This window comes from Gobius niger (assembly GCF_951799975.1).
Source record: "Gobius niger genome assembly, chromosome: 10".
NCBI lineage: Eukaryota > Metazoa > Chordata > Actinopteri > Gobiiformes > Gobiidae > Gobius > Gobius niger.
In genome coordinates, this window is record NC_136861.1 from 10,529,823 (window position 1) to 10,553,613 (window position 23,791).

Below are 23,791 nucleotides of genomic sequence, written 5' to 3' on the forward strand. Positions count from 1 at the left end.
CACAGTTAGAGGTAGACAATGCAATTGCTTCTCTTCAATCAGCGAAGAGTCCGGGGCCGGACGGATATCCGGTGGAGTTTTTCAAGACTATGAAAGGGAAAATTAGCAGTCTTTTGCTTAGAGTTTACAACAGGTCCTTTGAAGAAGCTAGACTCCCAAATTCTATGTATCATGCTAATATAACGCTAATTGCAAAAAAGGGTAAAAATTCTGAACTATGTTCGTCGTATAGACCTATCAGCCTTTTAGGGGTAGACAACAAAATACTTTCAAAAATATTAGCCTTCAGATTGGAAAAAGTAGTGTGCTCGGTAGTGGGAGCTGACCAGACCGGCTTCATAAAGGGGCGCAACTCTTATTACAACACCAGACGCCTGTTTAATATTATCCATTTTCTAAATTGTAACAAAATTCCAGGGGCAGTTGTTTCTATGGATGCCGAAAAGGCGTTTGATAGAATCGAATGGCAGTATATGTTTGAGATACTGGAAAGATTTGGTTTCGGTCACAATTTTGTGGGTTGGATCAAATTATTATATAAATGTCCAACAGCGTCGGTCTTAACTAACGGTCTGCTCTCCTCTCCTATCGAGCTGGGCAGGGGCACAGCTCAGGGCAGTCCCCTCTCACCATTGTTGTTTGCCTTGGCCATCGAGCCACTAGCCATGGCCATTAGGCAGAATCCAAATATTCATGGTGTTAGGATTGGGGAGATGGAACATAAAATACTACTATACGCTGATGATATTCTGTTGACATTGACCGATCCTCCTCGTTCTTTGTCAGTCCTAATTGGGTGTATACGGGATTTTGGTCTAATATCTGGTTACAAAGTGAATTTTGACAAATCAGTCATTATGACTTTATCTGACACGGGAAATGCAGAACCTCTTTATGTTAAGCCCTTTCGTTGGGAACCAACAGGGTTTACTTACTTGGGAGTAAGAGTAACCCCACAGTTGAATCAGTTATACACAGAAAATATTGATGGGACCATCAAGAGTATATGTGACACAATGACAAGATGGAAGGCTCTCCCAATTTCTTTTCTAGGCCGAATTAATCTCATAAAAATGGTTATACTACCTAAAATATTATATCCTATTTCTATGTTGTTTATTATATTGAAATCTGAGGACATTAAAATAATTAATAAAGCTATGGCAGACTTTATATGGGCAGGAAGAAAACCAAAAATCAAATTAGAAACACTCCAACTACCTAAAGAACAGGGCGGTTGGAACCTTCCTAATATAGATTATTATGTTTTTGCAGTACAAGCTAGGATACTGAGTGCATGGATACACGAAAAATCAGAGTCACCATGGTTTAATATTGAATCAGTACTTTGTAAGCCAACATCGCCTGTCAACCTAATGGGTGTCAAATTGAACGCACTGTCTGACAAAATTCGAAATAATCTTTTATTGAATAATGTATTACAAGCTTGGGCTAAACTTCAAAAACTTTCTAAAGGTAAATATTCATTTTCAATTTTGTCCACACTGGTCCATAACCCAAATCTTTCTCCACAAATCTTAAGAGCAAGTTTTGCAAACTGGCACTCGGCCGGGGTCCAGAGGTTTTACGACCTGTTCAAACACGGAGAATTTAAATCCTTTGACTCCCTCAAAAATCAATATTCCCTACAGAATAAGGACTTTTATAAATATTTACAACTGAGGCATTATGTACAACAAAAAAATAAATCTCTTAAGCTTACATCAGACTCCTATAACTTGGAAATTTTCCTAATTAATAAGAAAGAACATAAACATTTTATTTCCAAATTCTACTCAGAATTATATTCCATCAGTGTGGACAAACTTTCCTGGCTGAGAAAGTCATGGGGAGTCTTACTTAAATGTGAGATAACTTCACAGACCTGGGACAAAATACTGTCTTTACCGTCAAAGGTTTCAATCTGTAACAAATTTAAAGAAGTGCAGTACAACATTTTACATAATGTGTACATATCTCCAAATATCTTCAGTAAATATAATATCACCAAACTGTTCAAAGTGTAAAACTCATGTGGGCACAAGATTTCACTGCCTTTGGGAATGTGCTTACATACAGAAATTCTGGAAAAACGTCTGCTCTAACATAAGCAAAGCAATAGGACAACCAGTAATTGAAAATCCTTTGATTTGTTTGCTTGGTCTTGTCCCAGTTTCATTTAAAAAGCATGAAAATGTGGTTCAATCACTATTGATGCTGGCCAGAAAAAGTATAATGTTGAAATGGGTGGGGGATGACCCTCCCTCCATTTCTCTATGGAAATCTCTGATCGTCGACTTGATGACCATGCTGAAACTTGGACACTTTATTGAAGGCAAAACTCAGGCCTTTGCAGAGACTTGGAGGAAACCCCTGGATGCAATGGGACTAGAATGCAATAGAGATCTTAACGGACTACCACTTTGGTCCTAACCGGCTGCATTTGGACTCTGTATTGCCAATGTAATCATTGTAAATCTCCAATGTATATTTGACCAGTCTGCTTTGTTTGTATTATTGCAATGTATAAAAAAGTTATAAATAAAAGTATTAAAAAAAAAAAAAAAAAAAAAAAAAAAAAAAGGCGGAGGAAAATATGCATGCGCAATCGTAATTTGCTTGCTGTTGTTTCCCAATCAGCAGCCGGTCAGAACCAGGACTAAACCAGATGGACTAAGCCTTGACTAAGCATGGCTCAGTGTGTTGAACTGAGCAAAGAGGAGAAACACATCACAGTCATATATCATGTGCAAATTGTGTATAATAGAGGCGATGCATTATGCTATTTAGGAGCCCAAACTTAATTTTAGAGCAAAAAAACAAAAGCCGGATTCAATAATTGCATTATTTGCTTAAAATCCCCATATAATATGGGGATATATCAAACCTTCCACATCTCATCTATATTATCTTCATAAAGTCACAATACCCCAGATGATGGTTGAAGATGGCAGCCCTACAGCAGCAGTGTTAGTAGTAGTAGAAGTCGTCGTCATGGTAAGTCTAGCGTTCTGTGCCTGTTTTAGCCTGAATTATTAAGTACACGCTGGTGTGGAAGGCACCTCGGCGATCCATCTTACTACAGTCCGGATCAGGCTGGGAGCGTACGGCCGTTCCACGTGTTGTCCACGCCGCGCACCCACAACAGCTGCCCCGTTCGGATGCATTAGTCATGATTTATACCCCGTCCTTGACCAACTAACCCGCGAGATCTTACGTAACGTTTACAGTGGACCAGAACAGCAGGAGAAAATACAGTTCTTTTAGATGACTGTGGTAGTTGTTTTGAAAATGAAATGATTAATGGTATGTGGGTAGGGTCTTCTGATAGAGCTTAAAGGGATATTTACGGATTTTTTTTTTAATTCATGCAGTCCTTTTATTTGAAGAGCTTAGTGGTGCTAGGCTAGTGCTAGGCTAGCGCATGACTATGATAACTAGTAGCCTGCATTAAAAACTTCAAAATCATCTGGTAGTTACCATACCACAAGTTACCATAGACATGCACTAGCCTAGCACTAGCATCACTAAACTGCATGAATTAAAAAATATATATCTCCAGAAATCAACAACACCCTGGAAAACTAGGAAATGAGGCCCTATGTCAAAAAGCCTGAAATATCCCTTCAAGGCGAATTCGAATAGAATAGAATAGGTCTGGATTAGTCTCAATGGGGTTTTTAAAGGAATAGGCCACCGTTTTTACATACTGAGATATGTTCTTACCTAACCTTAGTCGAGTTCATATATACCCGTCTGGTCTTTGTCCGTGCGCTCTGTCACGCAAACGGAGCACATACTCTCCCATATGTGATATAGCTCGAAAAAAGCTCACGATAGAAGCTACCAACCTCTTCCACGAGTTCCCTATTTAAATAAAGCTACGTGAAGTGTTTTCAAGCGAAGTATATTTACACAGAAATGTAACACGTCGATTTTATAAGCAGATAAAAAGGGGGACTATATTGTGAGGCGTAATGATACGAGGAGCACAACGTCCGCGCATTAACTCCTAAAGACTTCCCCCGCTCACTTCCGTTAATAACCTTTAATAACCTTTTGAAAACACTTCACGTAACTTTATTTAAATAAGGAACACGTGGAAGAGCTTGGTAGCTTCTATCGTGAGCTTTTTTGGAGCTATGTGACATGTGGGAGAGGCTGCGTATGTGCTCCGTTTGTGTGACAGAGCGCACGGACAAAGACCAGACGGGGATATATTAACTCGTCTAAGGTTAGGTAAGAACATATCTCAGTATGTAAAAACGATGGCCTATTCCTTTAACTAAATAAGAAGACTACATCAGGAGGTATTCAAAGTCATGATACATTTTTGTCAAATTACATGTTTGAAGTTAAAAAAAACAAAACAAACAAAAACTCCAGCCCAAAGGTATTGGCGGCTGGGTAAAAAAAACAAAAAACATTATTAATTTAGGAGATAGGAGAAAATGAAATACATGCTTTAGTAAGAATGGGCCAAGATCTCACAAGATCGAAAAGCTACAAGATTTTTCATCCCTGAGTAGAGTAATATTGGAATCTCCATGGAGACGAGCTGGAGACGTCCTTCTTCCAGTAAAGTTACATTTAGCTCTGAGGAGAAGTGAGCAGCTCACAGCAAACACACAGGCTTTCATTGTTCATTTCGTAGGTATTTTTCAACAACAACAAAATCTCGGAAATAAAATACATGCTAGGAATTGTTTTCCATTTATTGGGTGAAATGTTGTGCAGTGTGGCTTTAAAGGTTCCTTAAGGAATTTTTGAGAAGGGTGTGGATGCAGCTGATGGATGGGCATGTGATTCGTGGAGCTCCACACATCCACAGGACTAAACTAATCCAAACTAAGCCTAAACCTAACCTTAAGGAGAGTCAAGTTTACAAGAGACGTCTTATTGAGATTCATTGAAATAAATGTTGCGGAAAAAAGTGAGTGGAGGTGACGTCACATCCTGTGGAGGTGTGGAGCGCCAAGATGGCTGCATTCAGACTAGAGGCCGATATATCGAGGCGATATTTGGGGATTTTACAAAATCAGCTACTGGCCGATCTAGCTCTGAAAAAAGGTGACATTTCCAGGACTGAAAATGATAGAGACTTCCTGTTTTTTGCACTGGAAAGAGCAAAGTCAGGGCTTTACAACTCCCTAGGCCTCAGGGGAGGTGAGAAACATTGCTATGAAAAAATTGGTTACCTTCAAGTTTGTTAATCACAGGTTTCACTAAACCTCGGTCAATATGGACAGTAGACTGCGTCATTTTGAAGTGCAGAATCTGGAGAATCCAATCACTGAGTTAGTTTTAACCTCCACTATTGTATTTTTGATCGCTGCGCATAATGTCACGGCTAGTAACAATATGCTAATGACAACTAATCAAAGCTGGGACAGAAAATATGATTGGATCACCTAAAGTAAGAAAATAAAATCGGCCAATGCTCAAGCGGCCAAGTATTTGTGTTTTTACAGGATTATAGAGCAGACATTTGGAAAAATCAGCCAAAACCATCAATCGAAAATATCGGCCGAGCATATCGGCATCAGTCTTAGAAAAACCCATATCGGTCGGCCTCTAATTCAGACCCTCTTGGAATTTTTTACTACTACTTAGTTACTCACCACTGTTTACATAATATTGATTTTCACTTTTCTCTTTTTAAACTGTTCACTAAAAGGAAATCTTTGCTCATTGGTACAAATCATGTCAAAATCTTGTGTCATTCTCGTGAACCCTGCACTCTCGTGTCTTGTTTTGTAGATCTCGGGCCGCTCCCGTGCTTCAGTAATGGATTGAAGTTAAGTGTTTCTCTGGCATAGACATAGTTTAAACATAGTTAAGATAAGATAAGATAAGATAAGATAATACTTTATTGATCTCACAGATGGAGAAATTACATTCGATGAGAGAGCATCCCGGCAGCAGCACCCATTCAGTGCGCACCACTCTTTTCTTTCGAAAGTTACAGAAAAAGTAAGAAGCAAGTCTTAAGCACATACACACACATTAACACATAACACATTTTTTGGATGATACACAGTACGTGCGGAAAGCACGGTGGAATTTTTTCTTCGATACAAAAAAGGGAGGGGTGGTGGGGGCTAGAAGTGGTGAGGCGGACTCAGAGGGAGGGGGGGTCGGATAGGGGCGGGACATTTCGTGTTGTGCAGTATGAGGCATTCTCTGCAGAGAAAACCTTGAGATGTTTATGTCTGTGTATCAGCCCGGGTCAGTCAGTTCAGACCAGTTCAGTTCAGACCACTTTAGACACGATTTACTCAAACTGAAAGCTTAGTGTGAAAGAGCTGACTTAGATCACGCGCCAATGTATCTATTATTGCTAGAACTGGGCAGTAAATCAAATGAATTGGATTGATTGAGATTAAACAAATACCAGAGACCAGAGATAAGACTCATCCACGTTTGAAAGTTCATACTTAAACCCGCAATATCCAAGATGTCTTTAAAAAGTATATAAAGTATATAATAATACAAATAATACAAATCAAGATTCCCTTTATTTCCCATTTAATTGCTATTAATTTGGTCACATGCTTCCATTTTTTTTTACAGCTACAGAAATAAAGTTAATTCTCAATTTTGCTCCGCAGCCAGATACACCCCGCACTTTGCTCGGCTTTCCCTGGATCTCTGCCGCTCTGCACAGCATTTAACGAGTGAAATTGAAATTTTAATTATGTTAAGATTGCTGTAGCGCTCCCCTATTAGCAATGCAGGGCTGAATATGCAACGATACACAAGAGAGGGAGGAAGAATCATCATAATTTAATGTCTGCGGTAAATGTGTCCCCCTCTCTCTCTCTCTCTCACGCAGACACAAGGACTGGAGACGTATAAAGCTGTCGCGTTTCACGAAATTAGTGAAGTGAGTAAACAAGCGGCGATGAGAGGAGGCAGACACGTAATGGAGGCAGAGGACCATTTTTAAAAGTGTTTTTTTTTAGCTGCAGTAATGATGCTGCGTATGTGGCACTCAAGTGTTTTTACTTTGATAGTTAAAGGAGTTAAAGGTGAATTATGGAACTTTTTGTCAGTACATACTTCATCTTTTATTGGCTGTATGTGGGGCCGTCATGATTATTACTATATCAACTTATTGTTAGAGATGCACCGATACCACATTTTCTAAAACTGATACGAGTACAAGAACTTTGATACGATACGAGTACAAGGCATTTTCTTAGTGAATAGACGGTTTATAGACTGACTTTCGCAGGAGATTGGTTTGTAATTAGTTCATTTACTCATTTACATTTCCTTTATGTATTTTTATTTAACAATAGTATTGAGATGTTACTTATTACTGCAGCTCAATGCTCTTTTCTCCTTTACTTCAGCTCCGTGTAGATTTTCTCGTGTGTTTATAGCAATTTAGCCAGTGGCCAACAGCATTTTGATTGTTTTGCTGCAGCTCATTTTCGCTCAGTATGGGACATGCTGTATGTCTTTATACTTTTTAGTCGCTGGGTTAGTTTTTCAGCTGAATAAGCTCTGCGCATAAAACGGGGTAAGAATTGCCTGAACTGCTAGCTGCGAGTTAGCGGCTAGTTTAGCAACTTTAGCATGTATCTTGTAAACACTGCAGACTCCACGCTGCAGCACTAACAACATTTAGCTCTGGTTGAATCCAGCACAGACTCTGATTTAGGGAGTGTCGTCTGTAATAAAGTCAGCTCTATGTGGAATATTGTATTTCCACTAAAGAAGAACTAAGAAGTAGCTGCCGGCTAATGAGGTCTGGTATCGGGACCTCATTAATGAGTACGAGTATGAGTACAAGCATGTGGTATCAGTATCGGTGCATCCCTACAAAAAAGCCACAGAAAAGCAACTAAAAAGTGGCCAAAATGTGGCCAAAACACAACAAAAAATTGACAAAAAAATAGCGAAAACACGTCATAAAAGCAACAAAAAAGCAATGAAAAATCAGCAAAAAATAGATAAAAACACTTCAAAAATGTGACAAAACCGCTGCGACAATTTGCCAAAAAAGTTACGATCATTTTTGTAGATCTTAGCTTTAAAATGAGGCATTACACTGTTGCTCCAGTTAACTCATTGACTGCCAGCCATTTTCAAATCGGAGAGCTCCCCACTGCCAGAGGTTTTTCAGGATTTTGACTGTTTTTTCAAAGACCCACAGAAAATTTAGGTCTAGGTCTATGTCAACACGAAACCCACCAAAAGAAAGATTAGACTCTCTTCTTTCATCAAAAAAAAAAGAGTTTGTTTGTACCTCTTTCCATTCTTTGGTAATGGTCTGTAGAAAAAAGGTGAAATCACCCAAAATGCGGTTTTCTGACCAAAAAGCTGAGACAACGAAAGAGCAATGCTGCCACCTAGTGACTCAATAAAATAACTTTTAGTTCTTTTATTGAGTCACTAGGTGGCAGCATTAGGCAGCACAACTAAGATTGTAACACCAGACATGCTCAAGGCTTTGCAGCAGCTGTTCCCATTGAAAAATCAAATTGACGTCTATAGAGGTCTTTGGCAGTTAATGAGTGAAGAAGCTTTTAGATTTGGGTAAAGCTGAACTGGAGAAAATGCGCTCAGTTCAGACAGGGGGGCTGAAAAGGTTCCATCAATTCCACTGTGATGAAATGTGCAGCTCTAGTAGTAATTGCTTCACGTTGGCTGCATTTAAATGGGGAAATCAACCATCGCATTGAGGCCGTTTTTTAACACATTACACTAACAGTTTGTTTGCCAACGACACATTCTTTTTCAGCATCCTCCCAAAGACTAAAGCTCCGATGTTCATTTGGTGACTGCCTTCATCCCGTTCCCTTCTGAGACAAATGACAAAACAACTACTCCGTTTCCATTGGCCCTCCAGGTTCAACACCATCTAAAACTACCCAACCAGTGGCCCTTACACTGCAGCCAACACAAAGATGCAGCTCTCGTCGCTCTGTTTAGCGGTGAAAAAAAAGAAGAAGGGGAAAGCATTGTCGATTTACGCGCGGATATGTGCCGGAAAATTCACTGTAGCCGCTTTTATGGCCCTTGTGTGCAACATAGCCGCGAAGAACAAAGCAATGAGGTGTTGTCAAAGATATAAAACCCGTGTGCGGTGCTTATTATGGCCCTACTCTTATGCCCCGGAGCTCTTCTCTGTCACAAATATGCAACACGGACACTTATCTCAGCCGGAGCGAACACGCGAGCGCCGGACGAGCATCAAAAATATGAACAAATGTGCTGAGCGAGTGCTGAGCGTCCCACTGCGATTTACAGACAGACGGGCTGACGAATGATGAAAGGGGGAGGGAAACGTGCACTGGGATGTACGGGCTTTTACACATGCAGATGACAATGATGGGAACAATGAGGTTAGTGAGGAAAGTTTTCATGTATGTGTGAGAATGACCTATATTGTCAGCGACAGAATCTAAATAATGGATGGAGCCAGGTTTAAACTCTTAACCCCCACCTGGACAGAGCACATTTTCTCCAGTTTGTTATTACCTAAATCTAAAAGCTTCTTGAACAAAGCGTCAAAATAGAGACAGAAACGAGGATGAAAATAAAACAAAAAATAGCCACAAAACAAGCAACAAAAATGTGCCGGAAAAGCAACAATAATACAATAAGAATGTGACAAAAACACAACTAAAAAGTGACAAATATGTGAACAAAAAACAACAGAAAAGTGTGAAAAAGCAAGGGGAAAAAAATCGCAGAAGACAAGACAAAATTGTGACAAGCAGCGACAATGCAACAAAAAAGTCACGATCAATTTTGTAGGTCTTAGCTTTCAAATGAGGCTAAAGGCTGTAAGCCCCATTCGAGAAGCTTTTAGATTTGAGAAAAACTGAACTGGAGAAAATGCGATCGGTTAAATTTATGTTTTCAATTTGTTTATATGAGTTAGAGATTTTGAATCTTGTTTATTTTTTTAAATAAAGTATTCATAAGTGAAAAAAATGTTGCCTTAAAGGAATAGTTCACCGTTTTTCCATACTGAGATACGTTCTTACCTGAGCTTAGACGAGTTGATGCGTACCTGTCTGGTCTTTGTGTGTGCCCTCAGTCACGCAAAAAGACCAAAGATGTTGTTAGCATTTGGCCTCTCCCAGTATATTCCTATAGCTCCAAACGGGGTGAAGTTAGAAGCAACCAAGCTATTCCACAGGCACAAAGACCAGACAGGTGAGTATCAACTCGTCTAAGCTCAGGTAAGAACATATCTCAGTATGGAAAAACGGTGGCCTGTTCCTTTAAATAAGACAAGACAAATTCCTCTATTAAAAGAGGACCGTCACAATATGGTTAAAGGGACTATACAGTTAGAGTTTAAAAAAGTATTTTCCTCCCCCTACATGTTCCAGCCATGTCCTAATGTGTAAAATGAGCTCAGACCTGTTCACCACAAGTGTCGTCATGCACAAGCTTAATATAGAAGGTGCAGTTACACGTATGACCTGAGGTGGCAGTAATGAGTATAAAATGACGAAGTACAAGAATAGAAAGTTTAGATTCTGTAGGTCAGGTTTTAGGCTATGTCAGGCCTTGAGAGAAAATCCAGCATGGAGGCTCCCGAGATGATTTTGAGAAATATTATTAAAGAAACCCAGGATCAAATACCGTTAAAGTGCCATGAAAATACTGAAAATACAGTAAATTACTTAATAACCTCTCACCCGCATTTTAGGACAGATACGATGAACAGCACTGGGATTTGGAAAACTGGGGGGGGGGGGCTTTACTTTAGGCCACTGTGTTTTCATTTGCTGCGTCTTTAACACTTAATAAATCAGGTCCTACGTAAGTAAAGTGCTTTAATGTTCAGAGACGTTTTTACTTGGCTCCGATTGGCTAAAACGCGGTGCAAATCGGCTTTTCCAACATCTCTCTCGCACTTGGTCGGATTGAGACATTTCCTTTAATTTCCCGCTCACCTCATTTCTCCTAACGGTTTATATTGGTTTGATTGTTTTACTGTTCAGCTAAAATTACAGCCGCTCCCTCAGATTTAGATTGCACAATTAATCCTAAACGATCATGCATAAAACAACTGCTTCGGAGCGTACATTTACCGTAATGCCGGGACGTATGGGGCACTTCCATTTTCATTTAGAGCTGGATAATGAGTCGGGAGTCGCCGCTGTGAGCAGACGCAAGTGTAGCTAAAGCTAGCCCCATTAGCCCGCCGCCGAGGGTTTTGCGGGGAGGATACGCGGCCGGCTAAATGAAACGTCAATAACAATGCAGTTTAATGCCCGTAGACAGTGCACCTCGATTCCCAGGCGCCGCTCGCTCGTAATTCCCACTCATTATCACCTCTGAGCCGCGTTAGGAGCCATAAGAGATAGTCTCCGAGGGGCTTGGATTCAACATCTGGTGGTCATTAACCAACAGCATTAGCCCGAGATGGTCAAGACTGAGACGACTAGACTAAAGAGGGCCACAGGGACCTGGAGGTACAGCAGCATACATTACAACAGACACAAATGTGAGCAAAGAGGGCTGCACAAGTCGTTCTTATTCATCTGACGCCCCTAATGAAGGCCGGGCTCCGTGAGGTTTGAGACATTCCACAGAAATAAAGCAGGGTTTAGTAAGTCAGATTTAAAGGGACTATAAGGAGTTTAACAATGTTAAAAATAAGTATTTTCCACCCCCTACATGTTTCAACAATGTCCTAATGTGTAGAATGAGTCCAGACATATTCACCACAACTGCCTTTAAAATCCTGCACTGTCACTCAAAAAAGGAGTTAATTCGGGTTTGAAGTGCCGTCATGCAAGAGCTTAATATAGAAGGTGCAGTTACATGTATGACCTGAGGTGGCAGTAATGAGCATAAAATGGCTAACTTGCATCTAGCCTCTTTTATGCCATTTAACGCCGTTTTAGGGCCCAAATACTAGATATTTACTTAAACTAGGCCTGAAAGATATATCATTATCATATTTATTTCGAGATATCGCAAAAGAAAAATACATCGTTATCGTATTTATATCGAGATATGAACATTCACAATATTAAAATTGAAAAAGCAAGATATAAATGACATAGATTTTCATTTTTAAAACTGCACTCTTATATTATGATTTTATTTTTCAGAAAAATGCTTCATTTTTGACGTCAATATTGTATCGATATTGAGATTTCTGGTATGAATATCGAGATATGAAATTTTTTCCATATCGTTCATCCCTACCTTAAACCCAAAGGATAATACGCATATATTATTTCTTCAGATTTGCAAACATTTCAACAAACAGAGGAATGAGAATTGGATACGTTCAACTTTTGAGCTAAATATTGGCAACCTGTCTAACGCCAGACTGCTGTGTTCACGCTCGAATCATTTCGAACTTCACAGCAGCCTGGGGACACGGCCCAAATCTTCACATGGATTTGTTTAGAGTTCAAAATAAAGTTTGTTGTTGTGATATTGGACAACACAAAGTGCACGGTCTTGACTGCGTTTGGTTTGTGGGACTCACCGCGCGGTGCTGCTGGACCTGCTTGTGGTTGGTGATGACCTGTCGGATGCCGTTGACGAAGCCGCTCTGGTCGTTGGGGATGAGGCCCATGAAGATCCTCTTCTTGGACGAGTACAGCAGCATCAGCACCCGAACCTCGCAGGGCGCCGTGGTGTGCGGGAAGTGCACGCAGCCCGCCTGGAAAGCAATCATGTTTCAGTTTTCAAGACACAGAGGACTCACAGCTTATTCTCCTATTCTCTTTTCCTTGAAGTGAAATATAAGCTGAGTTGACTTATTCTGCTACACATTTAAGTTTATTGTCTAACGTCTATGGTTCAAATGTGATAAAAGTTATATGATCTTATATGATCTCCCTTATATGATCTCCCAAAGGGGAGAGAGCTGTTGTGTGTGTGTTGTTTTTTTTTTTTTTGTTTTTTTTTTTATTAATTTTTTTATTAATTTTTTTTTTACCTCCATATAGCCGCTAGTACCTCATTGGAAAGCATTGCCCTTTAGACAAGTTAAAAACAACTTTAAAGCCTGGCTTCTAGTTTTCTTAAACTTTCTACAGCTATATATTCCTCCTATGATAACGCTTGTTAGTTACAATTAAAGAAACCAGGCTGGTTTTTGTAAGAAAAATGTTCAAAATCTCGTACTAATGAGGACCGGGCTGCTAGCATTGGAGCAGCGCGAACTACACGCCTGTAAGGGCGGAGTCGACAGTGAAGATCCCGCTCTTATGCCCTTTTTAGGAACATGCTTCGTCTGAGCTAGGGAGGGAGAGTCTGTAAATCCGCCATGATTTCCCCGTTGAACGTAGTTATTTTGTCAATAACTACATCTATGTCATTTTGTCTCCCATGAGAGACCAACAGGCCTGGTTAGAACTATGAGGCCGTCCTGCAGGAGGAGCCATAGGGGGCTGGTGCACAGTGATTTCACGACCCGGCAACAGAAAAGTGGAAGAAAATGGATGGATGGATCGGCCTTTATATCGGTTATCGGCCATGCCAACCCCTTTCATATCGGTATCGGACTCCAAAAATCCATATTGGTCAGGCCTTAATTATAAGTGAATAAAAAGTGCCATTCGATAATTGAATTTAATCACATTTCATTTAAAACTTGAAGGGGCCTAATTTGCTAGTCTTTACCCCCAAAAATAAAAGAGTAAACTAAACATGTAAAATAGAAATTCCTCTCTAATCACATGCATGAATCAAGGACGTCTACAGTGAAAGTGCACATCGCATTCTAAGGGTTCCACACGGATGCGAGACCCCCAGATGTAATTTGGGATGTGCTGCAGTTTAGGGACATCCTCTGCCCACTCAAACATGGCTGCTCGCAAATTGAATGCAAATGATGTTAACTTCATTCTGAGCGCGCCCGCCTCTTCCCTCAGCTGCGGTTCACGCGGGGCCGGGGAGAAGGAGCGCAGCTGGAGAGCGGGCAGCGCGGGATTTCTCTGCGGTATCGCCCGATTAACAATTCACGTCAACAGCTCAACTATTTAAATGTTTTAGCGAGCCAGTGGCAGAGAGAGCAGATATAATTCATATTGTCTGGGGCGCAGAGGAAAATGCATGGGCAGGAGCTCCCTCTAGAGGAGGGAAGAGGAAGTGCATGGCAGACTTTGAATATTGTGCATAATATATGGAGAAATTATTGCAATATTAGGTGATGCAATATCAGTATTGCAAGAAGCCACAATAAAAAGACTAAAACAAAAGCAGACGACAACAAGAACAAGTTCAGTTTAGGTCATGCTTTCATAATTTACTTCCATTTTAGCCTCGGGTTGGACCTCATTGGGTCATTTTAAGTCTAATTTCGACACAACTGGATGAAAAAAAACAAAAACAGAACACACTGAATTCCTGAAGCAATTCGCGAGTCTCCCTCATTCTACTCATTTTAAAATAATGCCAAAAACTAGCTAGTGGAGGCTCAGTTGTGTTTTATAAATTGTTGTATAATTTTATTTCGTTTTTAGGCTGGCTTTGACATCTGCCAAAGGGGCTGCTGAGAAAAATGAGCTTTTTCTGCTTGTATAATGTTGATTAAAGTGCACTGTCCCTCAAAAAACAACATTAAAATGGTTTAGAACATAATATTTAAAACGATCAAAATATGTAAATTTGGCGACATATTTTCTTTTGTTATACATGTTAAATGTATTTTTTTTATGTTTTTAATGTTTATGCCATCTTTGAAGCGCATCTATTGGTGATTCTTTTTAATAATAGGAATACATCTTAACACATTAAAATGCATATGACAGGTTTTAATTCTTTTAGATGGATAACATCTGTAATAATTATCACTTTACTTCAGTGAAGCAGTAAATTAACATGGTGGGCAGAAAAGTCATTTTTATTTTAATTCTTGAGCTAACGACAGGAAGTGACATAGAGGTAAAGTTCCAGAGCAGTTTGACTCATTTTCCATTGACATAACATTGGTTGGCACGGCAACAGTTTCAAATTGTTTGCCTCTATCTAGGTCCGAAATCCGCGCAGTAATCTTCACTTTACTGCGCAGTAATCTTCACTTTACTGTGCGGATGCCAAAGTACTCCTGGTATTATTACGCCTTACAATATAGTTTCCCCTTTTATCCGCTTAGAAAATCCACATTGTTTAATTTTGTGTAATTATACTTTGTAGTGTAACACTTCACGTAACCATATTTAAATTGGGAAAACGTGGAAGAGCTTGGTAGCTTCTATCTTGACCTGTTTTGGAGCTATAGAGGAGAGGGGGAGGGTAAGCTAAGGTAAGAAGAACATATCTTAGTATGTAAAAACGGTGGCCTATTCCTTTAAGAAAACTAGATACAATTTTAGAAAGGTTTTACATATGATTGTGTTAACTATGTTGTATGATTGTAATAAGGACTCTTAAACTAGTCCAAAATAAACTAGCAACGTATTCAGAATATTTTGCTCACTGCAGAGGACTTTATATCGTCTTTATAGTGCAGCCACGGTGATTGTCAAGCCTGCATCTGTGTTCAAAGAGAGATCGCACATAGCTCAACACGCGAGCGCCGCCTAAACTACCTCAAGGCACGTGGTAATAATTACAAGCATGTGTATGAAGTGTTGCATCGCATATTCCTGCCGTACTACAAAAGGAACAGCTATAGATGCTGAACTGCAATGGTAACAGTTTTCTTTACAGTTAAGGGATTTATTATCAAATGAATGAGATCCTTAAATGAAAACTAAGTAGAACTTTGGGGGGCAGTGGCACACCGGACACACCAATCCAAAGGTTGTTGGCTCTGCCCAAGCTCCAGCTCTGTTGTCGAGTGTTTGGGTCAAATACAGGGTTTATGCAGGTAACAGCAAGTCACATTTAATCTCAGAAACCCCACCTGAATGGAGCACAATACGCCTCATTTGAAAGCTAAGGCCTACCTTGCGTTTTGATCATGTTTTCATCACGTCATATTGTTTGTTTTTATTGTTGTTGCACCCCTAAAGGGATTAAGGCTTTTTCATGCCATTTTAATGCTCGAATACATTTACTTCAGCCACAACACAACAATTCTATGCATTTATAATTCTTAAAGCAGATCTAAGCAACTCATGCCCCTAGAGGCCATAAGCGCCACTGCAGGTGTCATAGCATGTTTTTTTTTTTTATTCATTAATTGTCCGTGAGAGTAAATACTACGCTGACAGAAAAGACAAAGGGACACAGGGATATTGTACATCCAATTACACAATGGAGATGTTTTTTGTCACTCAAACTTGGTTGTAAATACTGATTAAGAGGCACTATCCCGCAGTTAGCTTTGCCCGTTAGCCTGTTAGCTTCTTCTTCGTGATTCTATTGGTGTGTATTGATGCCTCCGGGTCGGAGCAGGGAAAGCTACAAGTGTGGTTTTCTGACCAGAGACACCAGGGGGAGATGAAAGACCACCCAATCCTCCCTTTAACACTTGTATTCCCCCCCAGAGGGACTACGGAAAGGATTTATTAAGGTAAACAAGTCACTTAGTACTGCCTTAAAGACTTGCAAAGATTATATGAATTGGAGGAATTTAGCACAATTGTGATATGTTTAAGTATATCCAACAAATTGGGCAACTTTTGAGCAAAGAAAATGTGTAGAACGGACAAAAAGTTTACATACATTTCATAAAGCATGCAGTTGAATGCAATTTTGAGCATAAAATTGTGGCATAAAAGATAAAGTAATGTTGCTGTTTTCAAAGAAATTCCGATTCAATGCCTAATGGAAACAAATGTAATGCTTTCAATGACAATACATTTTATTTAACTTTACTTTTTAAGCCTTTTTTCAATTTTGGCACTTATTAATTAACGTCTTGTAGTGCTTTTTAATGCTCGACCAAAAATCCTGAAATCTGGTGTAGCAACTTCAAAGAAATCAAAATAACTTACGAAACCGTTGGCCATGATGCGATAGAGGCCTTTGAGCGACTCCACGTCTTTGTTCGTGAAGAGGAACTGCACCATCCTCGAGTTTCTGAACAGGGGTCCCAGGGTCGTCTGCAGATAGAAAGGACATAACGAACGGAGGATGGAGAAATAGTTAGACGACAGAGTTGTAATTTACATTTTAGTGGGAGTGATAAAGCTCTCACCAGTAGAGCCTGTGGGATCAGCTGCATTATCAGCTTCTGCGGCCACTGCTCGGTGTTCCTGAAATAGAAGAAAAGCAATGAAAGCGAAATGTGGGCAATGACAAAACAAATCAACCCCATCACAGACAATAACAGCTCGATTATAGAAAAAAACATGATTATGATTATTTCATTTTATTTGGACATTACAAAAAAGCCCAAATTACATAAAATATGCTCAGTCTTTTCTAAACTAATCCTCCATGTCTGACCTGCCCCCTGCTGGCCAGCCCTCACACCTGCCCAAGCCAACCAAGCACGAGGCCTGATGACATCATCATACAGCACTGTTTGTTTATGTTGGACCAAAGCATGAGCCATTGCCACGTGAAATGCAGAGGGAACAGAAATCATCACAGCGGCATGGAAAATACGAGTTTGCTTTGAGATCCGTTCGTAAGATTGGCTCTTCTGAAGATAACCAGGGTCTGGCCAATGGATAGAGAGGCTTCTAAACTTCTGTTCTCCTTGAGCAAAAGGTGAGCACTTATCGGTAGCATTATCTCAAGAGCTATGTCTAAAAACAATTCAAATGATCCCTGAAAAATACAACAGTTCTATCATGCCGGTAGTTCAGCGAATCACACAAACAAACTGCGCAGGACAGACTTTCTGCGCTTTGGATGGACAAGCGGGACAGCATCCTCAATGATCGTTTTTTCGTGATGCTATTTTTGTAATTGTGTAGTTTAATAATCAAAATTGTAATTGAATTTCGACTAATTATACTGCCCTCAAGACCTATCCCACTCATCATCTTCAGAAAAACTCAATTATTGTTGATAAATTGGACAAAATAATCTGTTCAAGTCATTTATCAATTAATAAAACTAAAAGGTGACTTTCCTCCTATTACAGGACTCTCAAACCGTTTTTTTTTATTTTAACTTTGGAAAGATATACTCACAGATTTTCTCCCTGGTTGACGTGGACCTGACAGGGCAGCGATCTGGTCAGTTTTGTGTTCGAGTCCATCGTCGAGGCTTTCGGCTTCTGAGGGAACAAAAACAAAACCAAAAAAAGGTCAAAATGCTGTTTTATAACCCCTGCTATTTGTACGCCCAGAACAGAGAGAGAGGCACTAGAACCACTATTTCAAAGTTAACGCTATTGATTGTCCATGTAGGGAGTGTTCCTCTGCGTTTGACCCCTTTCCTTCAATTCCTCTGGGTCAACGGAAATGCTTGGAAACTCTCCTCCAGAGCAGAGCTAGGAACCTAGTTTTAGAATAAACTAAGAATTGCATGTTTCAATTTACAGATTCCACAAAAACGTAGAGACAGCAGAGACAGCAACAGGTACAAAAGGTATTCTTTAAACGTTCTGTCAACAATATGCTTTATTCTTAAAACTAATTTTGGCTTAGCTTTGAACTTTTTGTGCAAAATTGACTTTATTTCCCTCGTTGAAGACATAATTCACACAGTTTTGAGCAATCCTCGGGTAATCATGTTTAATTTAGCCCTTTTGTCCAAACTAAGCGCTTAGTTTGGTACTTCCTGGATAGTATTGCTTCATCGTTCCAATTTGAAACTGTCCTCCCCATTTGAAAAGCCCATAATCCAACATTATTTAGGTTCTGAGCCTGTGCTGAAGCTGTAAACCAGGCCGTAAATCAAAACTGAAAGTTAGTTTTTTTAATAGGTTATTCTTACAGCTGCCAGGAGGAGGAGCTACAGTCAAAGTCTTCATCACCTGTATTTCATTGTTACCATTTAATTCTTACAGAGCCATTATCTCAAAATATAAAATGGAAAATATCAATGCTGCAGCACTCAAAATAATGTTTTTAAGTCTATTTGAAGCCACATACACGATATGTCCACTTTAAATAATGTAGCAGTTATACACAACGCCAGAAGGGGGCACTCATCCTGCTTCTACTGCTGCAATGGAAAGCATTCGAATTAAAAGTATTTGCAATGATAGTGAGGGAGTTTGGCCACAGACCGGATCTGAACATTAGGTGAAGTGTTTAGACCAGAGGTAGGCAACGTCAGGCCCGAGGGCCAAATCCGGCCCTCCAGCAGAGAACCTCTGGTCCCCAAGACGATTTTGAGAAATATTATTGTGCAAATAAGAGATCAAATACCTGTTAAAGTAGTCTAAAAATGCGAGAAATAGTGTCAGTATTTTAAAAATATCCTGTTAGAACATCCCACTTGGTTATAATGTTAAACAGAGATTCTCTGCTGGTGGGTCAGGACTCAAAAGTGGGTCATGGAACCCATTTCAGTGGGTCGCGAGCCTATAGGAAACTTTTATTCAATATTTTCCATCTGAAACTGCATGGGAATGATGAAAATCGGCCCTTCACGACGCAAACTTGCCTACCCCTGGTTTAGACAATACAAATTCAGAGAGAGCTCATAGATTTCTCAGTGTGACATGTATAAAAAACCTCCAGGCATGTTTTTGATGAGGATGTTACACTAGAACCTAGTTAAATGCTTTTAAATAAAGGATCCATTTATGTATAATCGTCCCTAATACGAGGATTTCAGAGAACCCTATTCTTCTTCTTTGTCCTTTTAATAATGAATCATCAATGTGAGACCGACCAGGGCCTGATTAAAGCTCTTCTAAAGCAATACTTCAGCCATGAGACGTCCTTCATCACTTCCAAGGACGACAAGGCTACTTCCTGTGTCCTATTCGTCCGCTGGGAACACTTCAACTAGATTGCCAAGTTAGAAAATATCTCCAGTATTGGTTCACTCATTCATCCATTTTGACCCCAATCAGGACAAGCAATTAAGACGAGAATGCTCTGATGCGCTTTTGAAGATGTGATTTTGAGCTGCAAAATGTCAGAGAAAATTAAGACCTCCTTCTAAAGACATTATTGCACAGATCCCATGGGGCATTTCATCTTGCAGCAATCAATGCTAAATCAATGCGCAATTCATCACCTTTTCCGTCTACCCATTACAAGCAACTGAGGTTTCTCTGCAGACAAAGAGGTTTTGCATGGCTTCACGAAGCACAAATGGGAATAGGGCTGAATGAATTGGGGAGAAATATGAAATTGTTATTTTTCTGACAAGTACTGCGATGGTGCGCATTTTAAACTCGCCCAGGAGCATCCGATCGAATACAGCAGCTGCAACAAAAAGATGCTGTAGATTGTCTGCATCTAAATATCACACACTTTTATCGATCAGTAACACAAAAGAGTTTTAATTAGCCCCCGCCCTGCTTCACTTCGCCGCCTGACAAAGCTGCACACTCGCCCGAAACATGCCAATATTTAATATACATCAACAATCAGAATGTGCAGGAAGTTTTGTGAGAGCTAGAAAAGAGTTGAGGCTGCGGCTAATGGTTCAACCTGGAATAGCTCCCGTTTAAATCATTTGCGAAGAAGATTTTTACCATAGCTAGTTAACAAAGCCAAACAGTGTGGCTATATAGATACAGACGGCATCTCGCCATAGAAGGGGGCGTGGCCTCGCGGGGGGGGGAAATAGAATCTTTTGGGAAACAGTTTTTTCGCCATTTTCGGGCGAAATATCAACTTATTTATCACATACAAATAAAGTCAGGTCTAAATCGGGTCCATATGGATGTTTATTCACAGCAGATTGTTCAGTAGAAGCGAAAAAAAACGGCAGTCATAGCAAGCGCTGGCTAGTATTAGCATTAGCACGATGCTAACATATAGCACCATGCTAGCATTCTCTGTTTTTTATGCATTTATGGGCTGTTGAACCACTTTGCCCCTCTCCATGTCTTTGTATCTTTTTTTAGTAGAAAACTATAATCATAATTCAGCATTTGTTAAAGTAGTTTTTGAATAATTAGAGAAAGTTTTTTCTCCAAATTGTTTTCCCCTTTAACTGCTTTCAAAAATTAGTATCTCAGTCCATTTTATAACTTCTCCGACAGGTGGATGTTTTCTCTAACTCCCGTAAAAGAAATCCAACTGGACTTTCCCAAAAAAACATGTCGGAAGGGTTTTCCATTTACAGATCGGAGCTTGGAAAGTGGAACGCAGCAAAAGTATCGCTAACAGTCATTGTCAACAAACGAAAACGCTGCCCAGGAAATTCTGGCACGTGATTGGCTTGAACCACCAGTGGTACAAAGTCAAACAAAGCTCCATGAGCTATTATCCAAGATGAAAACAGGCACAGGCCGGTAAACGTTAAATCAAACAATTAAACAAATCGTCAAAACAACAGTAAAAAGCAGACAATAGGAACAGACTTGGACCTAAAATGGAACCTTGAGGCACTCCAAATTCCATATTGCTTTGATCTGATGGAGCACGATTAAATGACACAAACTGACATGACATCTATTGTGAAGATCAGATAAATTAAAGTTTATCTAGTAATGGTCAACCAGATCAAAGGCCTTAGTTAAATCCAGAAATATTGCGCTAAAAAAATTATGACGTAATTTGTACATTTTAACAAAACCAGACTGGAGGAGAAACAGGAGAGAAAATATTGAACTGACTGAGTTACTATTATGGATTTATTATGGATAGATGAATCCACAGGTGCTCGTCATATAATTGGAATATCACGAAAAAGTGCATTTGCTTCTGTAATTCAACTTAAAATGTGAAACTAATATATGATATAGATTCATTACATGCAAAGTGACTTATGTGAAGCCTTTTTTTGTTATAATTTTGACAGTCCATTTTTAAAATATTCAAATTTTCTGAGATTTTTTCAAGTTGTGAGCCATTAATCAAAAATGATAACAAATAAAGGCTACATATCTCACTTGGCATGGAATGAATGTCATATATTAGTTTCACAGTTTAAGTTGAGTAACAGAAATAAATGCACTTTTTCATGATATTTTAATTATATGACGAGCAGGACGAGAGTGAGCAATTACAGTCTATAAATATAAATATAAATATAAATGTAATACAGCTTGGTACCCCAGCTTTAACTTTCATATATAGTGAGACTTAATGAAGACAAAGAGATATTTGCTTTTGCGATTTGCTAATTGCCGCCATTTCAATTGAATTAATCTTGCAGTCCACGGAAAAATGGAAAAAGCAATTGCAGTTTGAATTTATATGCTTTAAATTAGTCCTGGAGAGTCACAGAAGGTTGCAATTTGGCCAAAATGCAATGTATCACGAAGCTGTTAACAATGCAATCAGGGCGTGCCGAGCCGAAGCTGGCACAGAGCGCGAGGCTTTTATCAACAACTAATTTCTCAAATGAGTTTTTACTGCTGCCGTTGCGAAACTTAGGACATTAACGTAAGGACAAATCACTCCATGCTCCGAGAGACTAATAAGAAATGTAGCAGAGTGATCTGACAATTTGAGACTGCTAAAGCCCCATTTGTAATAGTGTTTTATTCTCTCACACTAACGTTAATGGAACACGGACAGTGTTGCCAAGTTTGAAAAAGCTGAGCCATAGTTGTGTTCTTAAAAGATCCTCATGTATTATTCAGGCTTTTACAACTACTTAACACATTGAGTGCCAAAAACAGAAAACTTGTTTTTACATTGTAATATTTAGACACTCTAATACACCTTATGTGTGATTTTGGTAGCTCTGTGATGAACAGAAGTGAAATAGATTTGTGAAGAGTCAGGATTTGGACATTTTCTATATATTATTGCGTTGCTGGGGCATGGTGTTGCGTAGCGAACAGCTGTAAACCCCACATTTCTCTCGCACTCTCTGGAGCTTGTTTGACAAAGCAGAGCGGCTACAGATGTACATATGGAAACAGTTGAGACTATAACGTTTCTCTGAGTTTTTAAATGGTCAAAATGGGTCCAAGGACGACTGAGAAACATCCTGTTAAAGTCTTCAATCCATAACCAGTCTGTTTAAATGCGATCGATAACACGCGGCGTTTCAATACTTGTCAACAATGTTGTCATTGAAAAATGACTTGAAACAAATATATTTAGGCATTTGCATCTTCCCATAACGTTAGTGTGACTCCAGTGAGGAGAGAGAAGGAGAGAGTTGGAGAGAGGAGTTAATCAGAAAGGAGACTGTTTGATAAAACATTAATTATCTCTGTCATTATAATCAAAACTTGCCTCTGTTTAGCTTAGGATTTCTCAGGAACCGAGGCACGTCGAACTAAACTGCTTTCACCTACGGAGAGCTTAGATTCTCGTCTTTAAAACGAGAGCTATAACATAGAATACGCTGTGGTGCTACAAATATCATAAAAAATGGTCTGGATTGATGGCACTCGACAGCTAAATCCCAAAAACAGAGTGGCCTCAATGTGTTAAGGCACCTTAGTCGTAGTATTTTTTAGCATAACTTAAAGTATGTACTACACCAGCAGTGTATTGGTGGCTCCGACCCGGAGGCAGGAAAGTTGCAATTGTGGTTTTCTGGCCAGAGACACCAGGGGGAGATGAAAGACCCTCCACTCATCCCATCAACACTTGTATAACCCCCAGAGGGACTACGGAAAGGATTTATTAAGGTAAACAAGTTACTTAGTTTGTTCTTTAAGTGGAAGCGCTCAAGTTAACAAGCGTTTCTACGTTTTATTGTGGGGGCAACAAGTTGTTCTGGGTAATAATGAAGCACACCTGAAAAGTTCTGAAAGCTCTGGACTATAGAATGTCTTTCATTACAGGTGAAATCGTATTGAACCAAGCGCATTTTCTCTATTTTGGCATTACCGAAATCTAAAAGTTTCTCAACT

General features: G+C 39.6%; 1 protein-coding gene across 1 annotated transcript in view; it reads right to left on the reverse strand.

Moving 5' to 3' along the window:
- med25 (mediator complex subunit 25) overlaps nt 1-23,791 on the reverse strand; it is a 51,898-nt gene that overhangs the window by 13,886 nt on the left and 14,221 nt on the right. The window contains exons 12-15 of the mRNA XM_079564653.1: nt 18,033-18,118; nt 17,087-17,144; nt 16,884-16,991; nt 12,479-12,655 (exon numbers count right to left, since the gene is read on the reverse strand). Of these exons, the coding sequence (XP_079420779.1) occupies nt 12,479-12,655; nt 16,884-16,991; nt 17,087-17,144; nt 18,033-18,118 (429 nt within the window). The remainder of the gene's footprint in view (nt 1-12,478; nt 12,656-16,883; nt 16,992-17,086; nt 17,145-18,032; nt 18,119-23,791) is intronic.